The sequence below is a fragment of the Giraffa tippelskirchi genome, chromosome 12 (assembly GCF_054371585.1).
Source record: "Giraffa tippelskirchi isolate mGirTip1 chromosome 12, T2T-mGirTip1v1.2.pri, whole genome shotgun sequence".
Lineage (NCBI taxonomy): Eukaryota > Metazoa > Chordata > Mammalia > Artiodactyla > Giraffidae > Giraffa > Giraffa tippelskirchi.
In genome coordinates, this window is record NC_137286.1 from 99792933 (window position 1) to 99806255 (window position 13323).

At 37.2% G+C, this 13323-nt stretch overlaps 1 protein-coding gene across 3 annotated transcripts in view; it reads right to left on the reverse strand.

Annotated features, from left to right (window-relative positions):
* The window catches only part of FRY (FRY microtubule binding protein), a 330073-nt gene that overhangs the window by 117780 nt on the left and 198970 nt on the right, over nt 1-13323 (reverse strand). For all 3 annotated transcript variants that reach the window (XR_014071062.1, XM_081549217.1, XM_081549220.1), the window contains exons 13-16: nt 13018-13126; nt 11056-11142; nt 6045-6216; nt 4488-4620 (exon numbers count right to left, since the gene is read on the reverse strand). Coding sequence is in view for 2 of the 3 variants with exons in the window: in XM_081549217.1 (XP_081405343.1) it covers nt 4488-4620; nt 6045-6216; nt 11056-11142; nt 13018-13126 (501 nt within the window). In the remaining variant the exon portion in view is untranslated. The remainder of the gene's footprint in view (nt 1-4487; nt 4621-6044; nt 6217-11055; nt 11143-13017; nt 13127-13323) is intronic.

The following is a 13323-nucleotide window of genomic DNA, read 5'->3' on the forward strand; positions in this document are numbered from 1 at the left end:
GTTCTCAATAGTACATTTTTAATTAAAATTTGTTGTTTTAGCAAACATCAGCTAGCTTCAAAAAAGCATTAAAATTAAAATTCCTTGTTATTCTTAATATTTACACCCTTTATAGCTTGGCCAGTTCTAAGAGAACTTATGAACATGTAAATGTTGGACAGAGGTAAATATCTGAAGAGGAAAATGTCAGTAGCAGAAGCATTCTATCATACATCTTTCCATTCAGTGCCTTTCTGTACATTTTGGTCCCTGTGGGCTGCAGTAAAGATACTGAATTTACCTAAATGCCTAAATGCATCAGCATGTAAGAAATGTATTGTAGTCATTCCTACATTCAGCATTGAAAAATAGGATTTTAATATTTACAAGGAATGGTGCCTCTAACAAACACGAAATCTGAAAGCTTTTCTAATGGGTTATGCTTCTTCTCTTAGAGTCTCCACTGCTGGTTTTTGCTTTTTTTTTTTTTTTAGTGCATCCAAAAATAAGTCTTTCATATTGTCAAGTAAAATCCTGAAATGTATATAATTGTGCACCCATTTCTGTTTTTTAAAATTATACCGATGGTCCTAACCTCTATGGAGATTTCCTCCTTCTAAGCTTATTAATGTCTTCTATGGGGCTTCCCTGGTGGCTCAGCAGTAAAGAACCTGCCTGCCAATGCAGGACGTGCAAGAGACTCAGGTTCGATCCATGGGTTGGGAAGATTCCTGGAGAAGGAAATGGCAACCCACTCCAGTATTCTTGCCTGGAGAATCCCATGGACTAAGGAGCATGGCAGGCTACAGTCCATGGGGTCACAAAAGAGTCGAACATGACTGAGTGCCTAAACAAACAACAATGCCTTCTATATTCTGCTGTAAAATCTGAAGGGAAAATATAAATTTGGTGATAAATTACTTCAATTTTTACTAGTTTAAGTAGGTAACTGATTTTTAACCAGATATTTTATCAATAACCTTTATGGGAAAACTAAATTACACATCAAATCTTCCAAATAACTTAAGTGATAAAATAAAACAGCATATTTAAATTCTGAATTACTCGTCTGAGAATAAACGTAAAATCGGCACCAAATTAACACAGTCCTAGGACACAATAATGAAAATACAAAGTAGCGCAGAAGCAATTTCTTCCTGGAACAGTATATTCTATTCTGTGTCAGAACAGAAATGTAATGAGCAGAATCCATGCTCTCTGTAAGCTAAAGAGGATAATCAGACAGCAATTTTTCTCTGTGACTACTTTTTAGCATGCGTTTGTAACTTCGTTAGGAATGAATACAAAACCGTTTATGCAAAAAATAAAAGACATCTGTCATTTCTAAAATACTTTGTTTTTGTGGGAAGTTGTAAGATTATTTTCTCCCCTTTTCCATAGTCATTTTGCGGGGGATGTACACAGACTCTGCACAGTGGTCTCCAATCAGCTGAAGGAAGGAGCAGACTTCAAATGATATCTGTGACTGCTGGACCAAGTTAGAGCCTGGTGATTGATGTGAGTGCTCGTGTGTGACACAGAGAGTCATTTCAATAGCTCTCCTGACGTGCTCTCCAGATGTTTTAAACACCTGGGATTACTTTCCTATCTGTCGGAAAACAGATTGACCCTGCCTGGCCTGAAGTGTATGACAAATTCTGCCAGACAGAATTCCCAGCTGATAAAGCGAGCCCAGATTAGAAACTCTCAATGGTGCCTGATTTCCTTTTACTGCAGACCTCACTCCCTCGGCTTTTATAGGAAGTGTATGAGTCCCCCAAATAACGTGTGTGTGCGCCCTGTCATGTCTGACCCTTTGTGGGCCCATGGACTATAGCCCACCAGGCTCCTCTGTCCACGGGATTCTCCAGACAAGAATAGTGGAGTGGGTTGCCATTTTCTACTCCAGGGGATCCTTCCAACCTGGGGATTGAACCTGTGTCTCTTGTGTGCCCTGCATTGGCAGGTGGGTTCTTTACCATTTGTGCCACCTGGGAAGCCCCAAATAACAATAGTATTTATTAACAGACATTATATAATTAACAATCATATTATTGTATTTACTATTATTACCATTTTTGCCAGCATAAAGCACAAGAGGGATGAGAAATGGAAACAGAGCAATGCAGAATGCTTCATGTTCCAGTTCACACCCTATGCAAGGCCTGGACCAACCTCAAATACCAACTCCAATAACCGTTTCCATGAGCATGGTGTGGACCTCAACTCTCTTTCCCTAAATGCTTATATGATTCTCCAATGTTTCTCCTTGTTTTTTAGAAATGCAGCCATGAAATATTTTCCACTGAAGAGTCTGCTTTAAAACCTAGCACAAAAACTCTTTCTAGCCCAATTTGAGGGTCTTAGGATGGTTGACTAGGAAAAAAGTAAAGAATCACCTTAGAAAAGGTCTGAGGTATTATTAAAACACAAATGAAATGTTTACACTTACATTTAAACCTGTACCCTTTTAAGGTTTTGAATGTATTGTTTTAGTCCTGACCTGTTTTATGACCTCTGCATTACAAACATAGTTTTCCTTTATTTATTATTATTGTTTTGGCCGCACCACATGACTTGCAGGATCTTAAGTTTCCCAACCAGGGATGAAACTCACGTCCCTAGCAGTGGAAGTGTGGAGTCATAACCACTGGAAGGCCAGGGAAATCCCTCATAGTTTTCTTTTAAACATCTTTCATTTCTTGACTGTTTTCAAAGGAAACAACTATATGGAAGAAGTTTTAAGAGCACTTCTTGTATCTTCTACGTTATCAATTGAAAACTGCTTAAACATATTCAAAGAGTGCATAATAAGGAAATTAAAGGTTTATGGACAATCTGGCAATTTGTGAGATAAGTACTAGAGGTGTAGACAAGATATTCAACATTATTAACTTTGGTCAATATCAATTCTGCTACCATTTTGGTTGCAAAGTCTATAGCAACATGCACTCCATATCATTTCAATCAAATGATTGGCAAGCTACAGGAAAATATACATTGTATAACCCATTTTTATAAAAAATATATATATTTGTGTTGACATTGGGAAACTCTGGAAGAAATCACCCTGAATCAAGGAATGGCTGCAGATTTTAAGTGGAGCTCTGTAGAGGAGGTTTTCATTTTAACTTGCCATACTGCTAAATGTGCATTAAAAATAATTCTGTGTTTTTAACTTTATCATGTTTTGTTTCACTGTACTTTGCTTTTAACATACTAACATTAATGCACACCGATAACATGAACTTTCCTACATAGGTAACAACCTTCCTGCTAATGGTTATATTTAGAACTGGATATGCTAAGAAACAGCCTGCCAACATAGAAGCTGCAGGAGATGAGAGTTTGATCCTTGGGTCAGGAAGTTCCCCTGGAGTAGGAAATGGCAACCCACTCCAGTATTCTTGCCTGGAGAAATCCATGGACAGAGGAGTTTGGCAGGCTACAGTCCATGGGGTCGCAAAATTTGGACACGCTTGAGCACACATGCTAAGTGACAAAGAAAATTTTTCTAATTATATTTTTAGAAATTTATGCCACAGGTGCCAAATATAATTTAATTCACAGTTCAAGAAAGCCCAAACCTTCTTAAAATGAAAAGTCACAACCAAATCCATGTTCCTGCCATAAGCAATCAAAAGTAGCAAATACAAATTGTGTGAGTTTCTAATGAACAGCACTAATTACAAATCTAGATCTCAGATTTTGGCTACGAACATCTGATTTCTACATTTTAAGCTACAAGTACATTCTCAAAATCCAGTATTTCTATGACACGGTTACATAGAGAATATTAAGCAGGTTTAACTCTCACATTTCAGGAATACTCACTAGAAACAAGTGAACTTCTGCTTCTAAAAGATGGTATGACTGTAAACTGGTGGTGTTGTTATAGCACATGGGCTTGGGAGCAAAATATCACTTCTGAAAAATGTGGATCAGAAAAAGTCTTGGCTCCATTTTCTAACTTACTGGCCTAATGATACTTGAAACATAGCCAAAAAAGATCAATCTTGGATTTGACTTTACTTTTACAGTTAGCCAAATATTATCAAACTATGTTTTTAATATCCCTAACATTTCTTTAAAGAAAATCAATCCTGAATATTCATATATTCCTTGGAAGGATTGATGCTGAAGTTGAAGCTCCAATACTTTGGCCATCTGATTCGAAGAGCTGACTCACTAGAAAAGACTCTGTTGCTGGGGAAGGTTAAAGGCAAAAGGAAGAGGGTGGCAGAGGATGAGATGGTTGGATGACATCACCCACTCAAATGACATGAATTTGAGGAAACTCTAGGCGATAGTGAAGGACAGGGAAGCCTGGAGTGCTGCAGCCCACAGGGTGGCAGAGTCAGACACGACTTAACCACTGAACAACAACACTTCTTAGAGCTGACTCTAATAAGAGGAGAACAATATACAAATTAAAGGAGAAAGGTCTCTGCTGGTGTCTTTTGGTTCATTAATCCTTCACCGAAAACTTAGTCCTCATTTATACTCACGTGATCATGTCTTCAGGTTCTTTGTTCAACATCTGAACATTAGTCAGCATCATACACCTTCCTACTTCTTTATCAAGGTGCCTTAAAATGTTGTCCACAGCTTTTCGTACTTGAGAGTAATATAATGACATGCCTGAAAAATATGCGTTACAATCACATATTTGACTAAATCTATCAAAGAGTGAAATTCCCAGCTTATTTATCCTGGGTGATGTATTTTTTATTGAAGACTTTCTGCAGGTCAATGAATTCTTCGAGCAGAGTCTAATTCTGCTAATTAGACCAGTCTATTTAGCAGTCTAATTCTAATTCTAATCTCTTATCTGCAGGACTCTTAGCATAGTGCCCGCATGTAGTGGGTGTTACCCAAAGAATCATTTAAATTTAACACGTAAGAAATCTAATTCTTCAAAGGGAAATATTTTACAGAAGAGTTAAAATAAACAAGGAAACAAAGTTCCATGCTGGAATTTTCATGTTTCTGTTTAGTATAAAAAAAAAATCACCACGATGAGTGATTATCTGAATACAAGATAATAAAAGACAATGTTCATTTGGGGTTAGAATTTTAATAACTTTATATTAAAAATATATTTTCCCTGAAATAAACATTTTTTTAATAAAAGTAATAAAATGGCTTCACATTATAAATTTTTAAATGAAGGAAGATGTATTTTGGTGATATTATTTTTATCACTCTCGGCAGAGTGGAAGACAAATGTGTATAGAATATGTATTTCATATATGTATATACAGTTTCTATATTTATGTTATAATAAAATGCAATTTACAAATTCAAAATTTGTACTTTAATGAAATAATTATTAATGGTTATTTCTCATGTATTAAAAATTTTTGAACTCATTTAACCATTTCATAACAAAAGATAAATAGAGAAAAAAGTTTCCTTATATGTTTCCTCCAGGTCTTTGGAATCAAGGAACTGTCTTAATAAGTTTGAAGCATGTTTGTAAATTCAGAAACATAGTAAAAAAGGAAACAAATGCAAAAAGTTATCTCTTTGGGTTAAGATAGTTAAATTAAAAAGAAAATAATCTTATGTAGGCTAAACCCAAAATATATCCTGGCAGATATGGGGTTTGGCATGTTTAAAACACAGATTAAACTAAGTTTACTGAAAAAAAAAAGAAAAGGAACCATAAAAATGGATGCGGGAATGAATAAGTGAATGAATATATTTATACGGTTGCTTTATAAACTGGATTATCTAAAGGACACAGATATCTTAGAAATTTAGTGTAAACTGCAGATAATCAATATTAGAAGTTTGAAAAGACCAAACTTAGATAAAATGTTTAACAGGAAGTTCCAAAAAGTTTAAAGGGTAGTAAAACAAACCATAGACTGAATCAAAACAATTAATGTTGAAATATCTCATCAGCTACTTTTACAAATATTTTTAAAAAATATGTCTCACTAAGGGTAAGTATCTATTGGTCATTTTATTATTTTTTTAATTTATTTTTTTACTTTACAATATTGTATTGTTTTTAAAGCCTTAATAAAACCCAGAGTAAACACATCTTTGAAACCCACCTATCATTTTGGCTTCCTCTTCAGTTAATGTCTTACTCAGATATGTTTTCTTCACCCTCAGTGTGTTTCCTGAAGGGAGAACAGCCCCAGTAACCGGCATGGGAGGTTCTCCATCTTTCTGCTGCAAGCTGTCGGCTATGACCAAGAACGCCCTTAAGCCAATATTCATTCTCTGTAAAAGACAACACATTCATGATGAAAAGAAAGACCTAATTACTGTTGTGAAATCAGACCAGCAGTCCTTTAGAGAAGTTAAGCATAGCCTGCCATCTAGATCAGAGTGGGAAAGTCATTTAAAAGGCACAAGAGTTTAGGCCAAACCTGAGAGAATAAACGGACACGAGTTTGAGCAAGGAGATGGTGAAGGACAGAGAAGCCTGGCGTGCTGCAATCCAAGGGGTCGCAAAGAGTCGGGCACAACTGAGTGACTGAACAACAAGAGAGTAAAATTAAATTTCTGACACTTTTGTTGCTGTGTCACAAGGAAACAACTGGGAAGATTTTCGCCAAACTTGCAGGGTACGTTAAGAGATGATCAGACTCATTCTCTTTGGGGGATCCCAGGTGCACCTCAGAGGGACAAGCAGTCACCCTCTGGAGCTGCTTCATTAAGGTAAACTGAGGTCAACAGAAGTCTCTTCCATCTCCTGGAAGGAGACATGTTAATTCACAATGACTGTATTGAAAAAAAAACAACAACGGAGTTCTAACTGTGAATCACAGAAATAGGAGTTGTCTGCTCTGAACTGCAGGTTGCAGACTTTGGATTCACAAAGGCTAGTGAATTTGAAAATAAATTTAAAGAATTCAAAGCCACAGAACCTGTTACTGATAACAACACATAAGCTTATAAGAAGAAATGTCATTCTGGGCCAGGTCATTATCTTCCTCAGTCTCAGGGGAGGCATAATATTGGCTCTAAAAGATGACACAGTTTTTCCTCCTCAGTCTCAGGTAACGGCTCCAAAAGATGACACAGTAAGATAGTTGCTTTCAGCAGCAATCACCTTAAAAGGTCAGAAGGTACTAAAACATCTGTTCTTCCTTGAACAGCCACATGCAAACATTTACACTCATATTTTCAAACCACATCAAGTTAATAAGTTCCCTAAGTAGACTACTCCCTAATGTAGAAAATAATTACCACTAGTAACACTGATAACCTAATTACAATTTATTGAGTTCTTAAAGTATATCCAGAACCGCACACTAACTCTCATCTTTAAAACAGCCATGCAAGGAAGGTGTGATTATTCTTATTTTTCAGGTGAGGAAACTGAGGACCACATAACTAGTAGGTAGGAAGCTAAATATCCAAGTTGAGTTTGCCCGGATCACCCATTCTGTAGTACATGATTACACGTACTTATAAGATGAAGTAATACTTAGTTTTATTACTTATTGTAAAGATTTATTTATTTCTGGCTGCACTGGGTCTCTGTTGCTGCACACAGGTTTACTGTAGTGTAGCCAGTGGAGGCCACTCTCCAGTTGGGCCACATGGGCTTACTTGTCCTGTGATATGTGAGATCGTCCCAGATCAGGGATTGAACCTCTGTCCCCTGCATTGGCAGGTGGACTCTTTATCACTGAGCCATCAGGGAAGCTCTGACTTCTAGTTTTAAACTTAATTCAAGCTTCAACGAGTAGGGATATTTTAACCAGGATGTGGTAAACATTTCTCTGACCCATTCAAACCCAATATAGCGTGTATTTTATTATTTTTATGGTCTTCACTAACATTCTCTCTCCATTTTCTAATATGAAAAAGTATTAATTAAAAAATTGACTGTATATTAAAATTCATTAGTTCCCTCATTTATCTTAGTAGTTCTTTCTGAAATGTTTTCTAGGCTTGTGGATTTTTTTCAAGACACAGCAATCATTTGGGTGAGGAAATACAATGTTCAGTTCAGGAGATGCAGTACCCATAGGATGACCGTGAGTTAACGTAAATGATCAAGCCATTATCTGCAAGTGGATTATCCAATTTATGAGCCATCCTGCCAGTTCTCTTAGTATTCCTTTCCTCTGAATAGTATCAAGGACAGAGAAGTAAGTTGGAATAGTTTAAGAAGTATATTTTCAACTTAATTTCAAAAATAATTTCTTCTCATGTTTTATAAAGCTCTGTATCATGCCTCTCCTTCTATTATCTGTCTGGTCTTAAGAAATCACTTAACTTTCTCAAGGCCAAGTCTCAGGTTCCTTTCTGTAGAATGAGAATACTAATACCTATTGATCATATAGGGCTATGGTGAGAATTACTGCTGGAAAAGTTCCTACTAGCAAATATATTGTAGGCAAGAATCTTCACTGTTTTCCTATTGAAGTCAAGTTTACTGAGATATAATTCACATATAGTAAAATGCCCTCCTTTTCTAGAATTCTTCCAATTTTGAGAAACACAGTCTGCTAACTATCATCATCACAGTCAAGATGTAAAATATTTCCATCATCCCCTAAAGTTCCTCTGTGTATCTTTACAGTCAGTCCTCTCCTCCAAACCTAGCACTTTACTATCAGTGTCTAACTTCTGTCTATAATTTTGCCTTTTCTAGAATACGATATAAACAGAGGCAAACAGACACAACCTTTTGTGTCTTGCTTATTTTGCTTAGTGTAATGCTTTTGGGAGAAGGCAATGGCAATCCACTCCAGTACTCTTGCCTGGAAAATCCCACGGACGGAGGAGCCTGGTAGGCTACAGTCCATGGGGTCACTAGGAGTCGGACACGACTGAGCGACTTCACTTTCACTTTTCCCTTTCATGCACTGGAGAAGGAAATGGCAACCGACTCCAGTGCTCTTGCGTGGAGAATCCCACGGACGGCGGAGCCGGGTGGGCTGTCATCTCTGTGGTAGCACAGAGTTGGACACGATTGAAGTGAGTTAGCAGCAGCAGCAATGCTTTTGAGATGCTGCTGCAATATCAATAGTTTTTTCCTTTTTGTGGCTGAGCAGTACTCCATTGTATTGATGATTCATAATTTCTTTAGACATCCACCAACTGTTGAACAGGAGTGGCTTTCCTGTTTTTAGTGATCATAAATAAAGCTCCTATAAATATTCATACAAACCTTTATGGACATAGGTTTTAATTTCTCTTGGATAAATACCTTGGAATGGAACTGCTGGATCATATGCAAAGTGTATGTTTAAACTTATAAGAAATTACCAAACTTTTCTAAAGTGGTTGTACCATTTTGAATTCTCACTAAAACAGTATCAAGTTCCAATTGCTCTGTATTCTCAGCACATCTCACTTTAGTTTTAACTTGCATTTCTCTAATGATTTACGATGTTGAACATCTTTTCATGGGTTTACCGGTTATACGTATCTCTTCTTTGGTAAAGAGGCTCTTCATTTTGCCCAGACAAAAAACTGTATTATTGAGTTATAATAGTTCATATATATTCTAGATAGAAGAGTTTGTCAATATATGTTTTGCAAATATTTTCTCCCAGTCTTTGGCTCTATGCTCCAGTAAACATCATCTTTTAAAGTGCACACTTTATTTTTATGATGGTCAATTTATCAACTTTTTCTTTTGTAGTTTATAATTTTTGTATGCAAAGAAATTTCTGTCTACTCAACGTCACAAAGATTTTTGTTTTATGTTTTCTTCTAGAAGATTTCTGATACAGGATTTCAGATTTAGGCTTACGATTTATTTTGGGTTAATTTTTGCTGACAGGGCAAATTATGGGTTGAAGTTCATTATGTTGCAAGTGATTGCCCAACTGTTTAGCACCATTTATTAGAAAGACTATCCGGGGATTCCCTGGCTGTCCAGTGTTTAGGACTCTGTGCTTCCACTGCAGGGGGCCTGGGTCTGATCCCTAGTTGGAAACTAAGCTGTATGTCACAGTCAAAAAAAAAAAGAGTGTCCTTTATCCATTGAAAAGCTTGGAACCGCTGTCTCTAGGCAAGAGAAGACTCTTAGTCAGTGGGTCATGGGCCTCATTTCAGACAGAATGCCCTGAATTTACACTGGCTTTGCCCCCACTCATTGGCCCACTGACTCTGGCAGCAGCCATTGTGGACCCCTGTGATGTCATTAAAAACTAGACAAACTCCTATTTGGGGCTTGTTGGGCTCAAGGTGCTGCTCAACCTCAGCACCAAGAAGAGCAAGCAGGGTTTGTGAGAAGAAGCAAAAGGATACAGGGAGGCTCAGTTCCCTTTGCTGCTAACCAGTTGCCTGTTCTGAGCCTCTGGGCCTCCTTCCTCACTGACATGATGAGGGAGCCAGACAATATCACAGTGATGACAGGAACAATCTTTTTAAAAAATTTTATGGTGTGCAATGTCTTATAGCTACTAAAGGTGGAAGAGCTGGTGGCAAGCAGTAAATTCAGCTCTGCTGACTTCTGGTCCAGTGTTCTCTCTACAATCTCACAGGTGCGAGGCTGCAAAGAGGCCACTTGCCAGGCATATTTCTCTTGGCCAACAGTCTTTTCCGACGTCCAAAACTGAGTGTGCTTTTCATTTGCATAGGCAGCCTCTCCCCTTGCCACCCTCTAGGAAGTACATCATATCCATTATACACTCATTTCCATGACCTTCCTGGCCCTTGAACTATGATGCTGCCACAAAATCAAATATGCAAACATTAACTTATTTAATTTCACTATATTTTAGTATTTTATCATTGCATGTATTGATTCTTCTCTGCTTCATCACTTCCAAAAACTCTTCAATTTGCTAATCTGCATCAAAATAAGCTATAAGTATTGACTTTTCTAAAATAAACCACCAGACTTAGAGCGACAGATTACCTTTTGGAGCAAGGTTTACTTCCTTCTGCAAGAACAGAATATGATATGATATCAACCTTTAATCATTCTAAGTTTATTCATCCAAAAATGTTACTTCTGTAATTCCATCAGCTGTACTATTTTTGTCAAATACCATGGACAGAAAACAATAGGAGACTTTTTGGAGAAGATGGCCTTCACTCCACTCCCCAAGACTGCAAAGTGAAGACATGTAGAAGGGTCATTCTTACCTCTGGATTGAGACTGAAAGCTTTTGCTGGTTTTCCCACACAAAGGAAATCAAAAATGATTTCTTTCATTGCAAAATCTAAACGTTCCTATAGTGAAAGAGAGAAAACAAAACAAAGTGTTAAAATACCCATTTTACATGAAAATGTCTGTTTTCATCATATGCACCAAACAGGTGGCTGCTGAAAGAAAAGGGGTCCTGCTTCATTTTATGCATCACAGAGAATCCCTGGTGGAAATCCATGTCCATCTGAACCTTTGGTTCAGTTTTCATGGGGTGTGTGGCAATGCTATCATTCTATAATATATGAAATTAGACCCTAATACACAGAATGACTAAAAATCAAAACATGACAAACCAAAACATTCTGAGTATCTGGGCTTATACACACTACAAACTCCTCCTACTTGTCCTGCAAATCCTGACAACTTCTTAAAACTCAGTTTAAAAACATAGTTTTTAAAATACCCCTACAAAATGATCATTTTCTTATGTTATCTAACATTTCCAATCCTTTGGCTTATAACAGACAATCCTGCAAGGGAAATGAATAATCAACAAATGACACATTAAGGTCACTTAAATGAGAACATTTAAGCCAGATTCTAATAATTTGAGATAGTGACTACTAAGATCTGTCATCTTCATTTTATACAACCTATTTCAGAATAATCAAAGCCCGTTCTCAGCCACATGATAACTTAATGTAGAAAAGTTCTGTTAATTCATCCGTCTGCAAAGCGGCAGATGAATTAATGTCCATAATGGAGTAATGTCCTTTCCCTAAGTACAAATATTACACAGGAATTTCATTATACTAAACACACAGAGAGATATCATATTTTAAATTACCTGTAAAGTAGCAATAGAACCTTATCTTTATATCAACATCAATTACACTTCAACAGTATTTTCACATTTGTTATTTCCCTTTATCCACACAACATTCTGAGGGATACTGGGCAAGCATTCCTATTCATATTTTACAAATAAAGACACTTAGAATGAAGATGTTCCAGGACTTCTTTAGGGTATAGAGCTGGCTCATGATTTCCTAGGTGGTGGTAGTGGTAAAGAACCTGTCTGCCAATGCAGGGGATGCAAGAGATGTGGGTTCAGTCCTGGGCTGGGAAGATCCCCTGGAGAAGAGCATGGCAACTCACTCCAGTATTCTTGCCTGCAGAATCCAATAGACAGATGGAGCCTGGCGGGCTACAGTCCACAGGGTCATAAAGAGTCGGACATGACTGAAGTGACTTAGCACTCATGCATGCTAGCTCATGGCAGAGGACAGACTATAATGAATGACTTTTCATGCTTCTCAGTAAATTACAAGGAAGTCAAAGTGAGGATAAAACCATTTACACACAATGTTTTAAAAAATAGAAGTCCTGGGTCTAAATAGTAAACTAACATTAAATGTTTAATATTATTGGACCCAGTTCTTAAGTAGAAGAGTATGTGTAAAGTGCTTAGAACAGTTCTTGGCTTGATATTAGCTTGATAAATGCTACTATTCATGTTACATTCTTCTTTTTCACAGGGTGAAAGTTAGAGCATTACAATTTACTCATCCAAGTTTAATAACTGTCATCTTCTGATTTCCTGCAAACATCAGACTCAATTTCCTCCTGACTTGCGGAATCTAGAGCAGAGAAGCAGGAAAAAACAGGGTCGAGGAGTCAAGAGACCCTTTTGCTAATAGTCTCTGTGACCTTAGGTGAGTCACTTAAAACCTGTCTCTCAGTTCCTTCATTTGTCAAATGCCGAAAACACTTGGCATACCATGTCACAATTTGTTTTGAAGCAAAAAAATAAGCTATGTGTGAAAACACTTGCAAAATCACTCTGAAAAGTCTATACATGTAAGATATTATTTTAGACTCTTGGTCTGTTAGTAATTCCTAAGAAGGAGGTGGCTACTTAAAGGCAATTAGAAGACTCCCAGAAGCGTCTCCATTACCTGGGCGATGAACTGGATGATTTTCACAAAGATGTTGAGAGGCATATCCCTTGGCACCACACCACGGGACCCTTTGGGGAAAAGTGTTGTGATGATGGTTATAAGACGGCTGAAAGATAAGGGGGGAAAAAAGAGAAAACAAGCAAGATTGGCTGAGCTCCAGTACTTTAAGGGAAAATGGTAGATGCTTCATCTTATCTAAGTATCAGAGAGAATTCAGAAAAAGAAAACAAACCACTTCATTTCTTTTCCATTAGCATAATTACTCTATGAAAAGGTTCTCTGGAAAACTAAGGGCAGCTGGAA